The 6,781-nt window shown below is 36.3% G+C and overlaps 1 protein-coding gene across 1 annotated transcript in view; it reads left to right on the top strand.

Annotated features, from left to right (window-relative positions):
• Positions 1-5,146: 5,146 nt before the first annotated feature.
• The window catches only part of LOC140166728 (cholesterol 24-hydroxylase-like), a 61,877-nt gene continuing 60,242 nt past the window's right edge, over positions 5,147-6,781 (top strand). The window contains exons 1-2 of the mRNA XM_072190227.1: positions 5,147-5,646; positions 6,415-6,433. Of these exons, the coding sequence (XP_072046328.1) occupies positions 5,147-5,646; positions 6,415-6,433 (519 nt within the window). The remainder of the gene's footprint in view (positions 5,647-6,414; positions 6,434-6,781) is intronic.

Here is a 6,781-nt window from a genome sequence, read left to right as displayed (position 1 = left end):
CTAATGAATCGTCCAATACATGTCACTGTGCAAATTCTAAATTCAACACGAGAAATCACAGTGCAATAATAAGTAAGTTCGTTCCTTACCCCGGAGGCTTCGAATTAAATATACATAATATAAAAAGCCACTGAAATCTCAAGCTAGCTAACTTTATTCCCAGGGCTTAACTAGTATTTGACGTTACTGGTTCAAAAGAAGTTAAATCGATACAATTGTTTGGTTTCCTCAGAACCATCCAGACAGAGGTAAAATGAATCACTTGACTTGGCAATCACCTGCTCCGAGTTCCGTTTTTTGCTGCTCTTGGCTTATGCCTCGGCCGCTTCGGTATTACTAGTATCTATAAGCGTACGGAGCGACTTTGTAGAGAATTGTGTGCTAGGAAGAACCTCATAAATCCTGCATGAAAGGGTATTGATAGAGACTGATATGATGAAGCTATAAAAAGGAATGACGATGATGGTACAAAATAGATGATTTCATTTGATAATGTGACTGATTAATTTGGTGTCACTTTATCGGCGCTACTATATATATTTTAACAAAATGTTATCACAAACATCTATCAATTTACTTTGACAGTGTTTAATTATCGTTTGTAATAATTAGAGTAAGGGACCGTTCACAAACACTTGTAAGGGGGGACCTGATGCAAAAAGGGGGCCCTGAAAATTTTTGACCCTCCTAAGGGGGGCCCTGAAAAAAATACCCACAAATTTTCCTGGAAAAATTAAGTTTATATGCTTTTCTATGGGGTTGACCCATAATTTTCATGTCAAAAAGGGGACCCTGAAATTTGTGAGGTCTGTAAAGGGGGCCCCAAAAATGTTCGCGATGAAATTTTTTTGCATCAGGCCCCCTTACAAGTGTTTGTGAACGGTCCCTAATATTAACAATTAATTAAATGAATATTAATGAGCAATCTGAATCATTTTAAAATTTTGAAATAGATGAGTGAATGTTCTTTTGTATAATTTTCAAGAAGAAAATACTGCTTCAGGTTTCAATTAGATTTAGTAAATTCAGCAACTCTTTTCTTCACACATTGCGAAAAACCAAAAACCAAGGGAGTTGAAATATAAATATATATGTCTCGTAAGTAGAAATTCTAAGTAGAAATTTTCCTCTCTTAAATAAAAACAATAAGGGCCTCCCTCAGAGAAAGTACGAGCGATATACATGTTTTTATTGTACTTGGTCCTAGGTAATTGTAACTCTTAAAGCAGCGTTATCCTTGCATGGCATCTAAAGCAGCTACAATGCTGTAAAAAATGTGTTGGGACACTTGTGGAAAACGTACACTTTATTAGGGCCTTATTTCCGTAATTCGCAACGTGATCAAATGGAGGTTTCTTTGGTGTCAAGCCTGTACATTTTCCTAACACCCCAATACTCCCCCTTCCTCACCAATCAATGTTGGGTGTCACTAGGCGCGTGACCAAAACAAGTAGGATTCAACATTGACCGGGGCAGTGGGGGCTTATTTACATAACCCTATCAAAACCGTCCCAACACTTATGGCCAGCATTATAGTTTTTACTCGTTATATTATTATGCTTGTGAGCGTTTCTCATGGTAACGGTTAGTATATAGGATCGATTGCCGGAACCAAGAAATACAGAACGACTTCAACTTAACTAAAACATGAAAAATGGAAAGATGGCTGTTTTTTATAAGCAAACAAATCATTAAACAAGGCGGGGGGCAGTTTAGTGGAAATAAAATGTGTATCGATATCATGGGCATCGTTGCTGTCCGGACAACCCTTCTCTTAATGGTGTTATTATAGTCAACAAAATAACATAATACTTTGAAAGAAACATGAAGTGTCCGCCTATTTGGACGCTTGTCCTAAATATAACCACATGCATGGAAGACGACGACTACAATATTATTAATATTATATAAGTGTTTTAATAGTGTTATCATAAAGGAATATACTAAACTAACACCCTTTGAAAATTTCAAAAAATCAAAAGTTTGTCACAGTGCCAACCACTTATAAAACAAGCGCAAGAATTGAGTCACTTCAGTTCAAACGAAAGGGGTAGTTAGCTGGGCTGGGTCGCTTTATTGGTCCTGTGTTATTGGGATGTTTGTGTACATTTGCTGCTTTTAATAACAAGCCAACTTATTAAGGATATTCATACCATTTCTCGCCTGAATTATTGTAAATTATGACACCCCATAATAACAGTTTGTATTATCAAATGTTTTATTTGTGCTATTAATACAATCCGTGCTTCTAAATAATGTAATATATAGTTGTGATTTATCGCGAGCAACTAATAACATTGGGCTATTCCAAAAAATAGATGCATACCCCCTGACTTTTTTGTCCAGTCATGATTGTTGGAAACCAGACTTTTAAAGTGTCCAAAGGCGAAAACATCCAGCAATGCTCAATTTGAGAGCTCATTTTTGACAATTCTGTGATTTTTCATTTATTTATTTGCTCCGGGAGATTTTTAATATTGAGGTGCCATCAATACGAGGCTTTCCTCAAGGCGCGAAACGCTGATGTGGGGTATGCATTTTACATGAATTTACCTATAATTATGAATTATATCTTAAAATTATGAATTCTACCTTAAGGGGGTACTACACCCCTGGCCAATTCTGTGCCTATTTTTGCATTTTTCTCAAAAATTATAGCGCATTGGTGACAAGTAAGATATGTATATTATAGGGGCAAGGACTACAAGTACTGTACTGAAAATTCAGCAACTCAAAGCAAGTAGGTATTGATTTATTGATCAAATATTGGTTTTCCCTCATTTTTGACGGTAACTCCACAACTGTTGTCTGTGCTGAAATAAAATTTCCAGTGCAGTAGGCCTACTTGTAGTCCTTGCCCCTAAAATATACATATCTTACTTGTCACCAATGCGCTATAATTTTTGAGAAAAATACAAAAATAGCCACAAAATTGGGCAGGGGTGTAGTACCCCTTAAAATTATGTATTTTACCCTACTTTCATGTAAGTGATGAAACGACAAAGTATTCCGCTACTGTAAGATTACCGTGTCTTGCAGAAAACAGAACTTGATGGTATCCTTGGACAAGTTTTAAAATCCCCAAACTATTAACTTGGTTGCATCAATTTTAAACTTAGATCAGTGAGAGGGTCACTATTAATCGCCAGCTTAGACCTGCCCAAGGCACGTGTCACCATTTCCATTTCAAAAAAGACCTGTCCACTCGCGGTTAAAATTTTTATGATGAAAGAACATTTTATAAGAGTTTAATGTCTCGAAGGCAGAGCATATTGTGCACGTGAACATGGTGAAGATAGTATGCAGCTGCAACGTTGCTAGCTATCTAATGCCTATCCACTCCTCCTTGTCTGTATAATAACCAACGGTGAATAACAGGAGACAACCCCGTCGCGGGTACAATTTCCACCAGTAATTATCCAAAAAAAGATGAGGATATAGTTCAACTGCAAGTAAGATTAGCCCAGCATCTATAAGCCGGCTTGGTTTATATCGTTGTTGGGCTCATTGTACCAAATGCACAAGAAACGTATTGGGATGAAAGTTTTCTTCAGGCTATTTCTGAAAAGGCAATAGTTAATACACCAGCGAGTTAAATAAACTTAGTAACCTGACGAGTGTGCGGCTAGTTTCGTTGCCTTGCTGCCTCTGGCGCGCATCTTTAAGATACGCGAAAAATTAAACAAGTTAACGGATGTAAGTTCGAAACTGTTTCTTTTCTAGTTTCTTTCAATCAACAGAGTTAAGATGAAAGAGATGCTTGTCACTTACGGCTTTGCCTGTCTACTTTGAGCACCATCTACTCAGTTAGCATGGATATTAATTGCAAATCCTTTTCTTTTGCCCGCCTAATATTTTCATAAGCTCGAGTGTTAGACAATAATGCTTATTGTACCTGTTGATCAAAACGGATTAGTTTCTTGAAATGTCATTTTCTTTCTTTTCAAGTTTCTTCCTCACATCTTCCTTGGGCCGTTATATACATCACTGATGACAGGTTATTGAATGTACTTTGTTGACGTCTCTCACTTTAGGATGATGTCTCAAGAATCATATTTTATTGTCGCTGTTAGGCCATTAGGCAATCCTTTTATGCCATTATACCATTGAACAAAACATTTTACCTCCCTTCTAATTTGTAGATCCACGCCTAAAGCTTGTTTTGATATAAATCATTGTATGTGTCCTTCTTTTGAAGTTCTGATGTCCTGATGTTACAAACTGAATGTACCTATTGTCTTCTTATTGTGATAATCGTTATCAATAAATTATTCAATACTTGAGATTAATTACAATGCTTGATAAATGTTCCATCAATATTAATGTAGCACCAGATAGCCGATCTCCTACCAAAGCATATCGCTAATGTCGCTCCATATATTAAGCAGATGATGATGATAACGGCAGAAGCGATTTAGTTATAAAACCAAGGACAATAAAACACAATGACTTCATAAAGAACTAGTCGAAACTTCGGAAATTGTGTTTAGAAACGTTTTGAAAAGACTAACCATGCTAATATCTTATGCTCATTATTATTTTAGTAATAATGCATCAAAGTTTGACAACCAGTTTCATTTCTTGCTTGTCACAGTCTTCTCTTCTCCTTCATCGTTCTAATTTTTCCTTCAATTGATTTTGGAAAATATTGGTCATTGATAATGAACTGTTGTGTTTAAGCTTTTAGAAAGATAGCGACACAGGTAATGATGAGCAGAGAAAAAAAACTTGGTGGCAATATTGAGCGTTCATTTCACGGATGAGAACCATTGCTCTTCTACTATTATTGGCGAAGTCCACGAATTTAACTTATCTCTGATTTACTCTAGAGATAAAGACACACAAATAACGTCGTGATTTATCGGCTATTATTGTAGATTGGGCGGGAGATTGGGTGTCACTTCAACTGAGCGTTGACTTTGTTTACGTTTTTGAAATAGGTTGGACATAAAACGCCTAGCGCGTAAAAATCAGTTGAACTCCCTTTACACATACGAAGCAATTTAACCTGCATTGATTCAGATCCATAGATTTGTGTCAGGCACAAATTACAGAGCAGGGTCACGTGACACAAAACTTCGGACGCTGTGAGAGGTTGCATATCAATCTTCTGTCACAGTTCAATAACAGAGATATCATAAAGGATATGGTTGTACGTTCTACTCTCCCACCTGTACAACCTCCTCCCAGAGGCTCATTTACTTGTGGCCAATGCAGATCATGTAAACACACAAGCGTTGATCATCATGATCATATTGATGGACTTGGGCCAGTATCACACACTTATGAAGACACTACATTCACCAGCTCATCTACTGGAGACACCCACACTATCCACAAACATCTCAACTGTCAAACTGATAATGTTGTGTACCTAATTACTTGCACAAAAAAAAAAAAACAGTACGTAGGAGAAACAAGCCGCACTCTTGAACAACGTCTGGCTGAACACTGTGCCGATGCCCGCCACAACAGAAATACACCTGTTGCTAGACATTTTAATCAACCCGGCCACAATGCACGTAACATCTCAGTTATTTGTATCGACAAACCACCCAAAACTAACAGTACTATGAGGAAGAAGTTAGAGAAGGATTGGATCGCTAAATTACAGACCAGTAACCCTCATGGTATAAACATGAAAGAGTAATTTTCTGCCAGTGTATCCTTTTAGGCCTATGGATCTTGTTAGCATTTACTATTGGATCTAGGCCTACATGTATTGTACATGCTTGATGTGTCAATTCACATTTGGCTTTCTTACTGTAGGCCTACTTGCTTGTTAATATTTTTCCATCTTTCAGTAGACCATGTATCACTTCCTATTTTGGCATATTTCATGCCAATTAGTAACGGTATTTCACTGTGCTTTGGTTATAGTGATTTTTGGCTTACTTTTATCCGTAGGCCTATACTCATGCTCTGAAGTTAATTATAATTATGTGCGGACCATTTGCATATTTTACTTTTTATCTGTTTTTCTACCCCCCACCTACTCTTTTTCTGTATGCATGCTACACTTTAATATTTGAGTACTTCCTCGACTTTATTGTTTTATTCAGCAAATTTAACTTAAACAAAAAACAAAATTAAAAAAATTTTTAATTGTTAATTTTATTTAATTTTTTAATTTTTTATTTATTTATTTTTTATTGTATATTTTATATTTTTTATTTATTTTTTAACACATGTATTTTGTAGGCTTACAATACTTGGTTTGTAATATGCATATCACTCTTCTCTCTTTTAGTTTGAGTGACATTAGTCCACTTATCTCTCTCTATTCATTCTCTTCCTCTTCTATTGTCTGCGACCCCTCTTGACATCTACATCCTGTCAATTAGGACAATACCCTATTGTCCTGCGGTGTTGCTCATTTACATAATTATATTGCTTTCCTGTTTCTCATTGTAGTGAACCGTCTTTCATAGAGGTAAGACGTGCTTATTTTGCTCTGAGCTTTGTTTGCTACTGAGTTCTATTTGAACTTGCCTTCAGTTTTTGACTTGAATTTTATTTTTACAAAATTGTTTTTTAACTACAGTTACAGTATGTAGTTTTCGTTGTTTGCTTTTATATTTTGTTGTCTGTCCCTGAAGAAGAGCAGTTTATCTGCTCGAAACGTCGGTTGTATTTTTGTTAACTTTGTCTACCATCCCTGTGGTTTTGGATTTTTTCTAATGCAGACGTAACAGTGCATGTACACCATTCTGGTTTACATACTGCATTAGTTTTTATCTGGTCTTTGTCTTTGTTCCCCACACCAAGTTGGTATACCTGG

The sequence above is a fragment of the Amphiura filiformis genome, chromosome 12 (genome assembly GCF_039555335.1).
Source record: "Amphiura filiformis chromosome 12, Afil_fr2py, whole genome shotgun sequence".
Classification (NCBI taxonomy): domain Eukaryota; kingdom Metazoa; phylum Echinodermata; class Ophiuroidea; order Amphilepidida; family Amphiuridae; genus Amphiura; species Amphiura filiformis.
The sequence above is the reverse complement of the archived record's forward strand: the minus strand, read 5'-3'. Positions and strand labels throughout refer to the sequence as shown.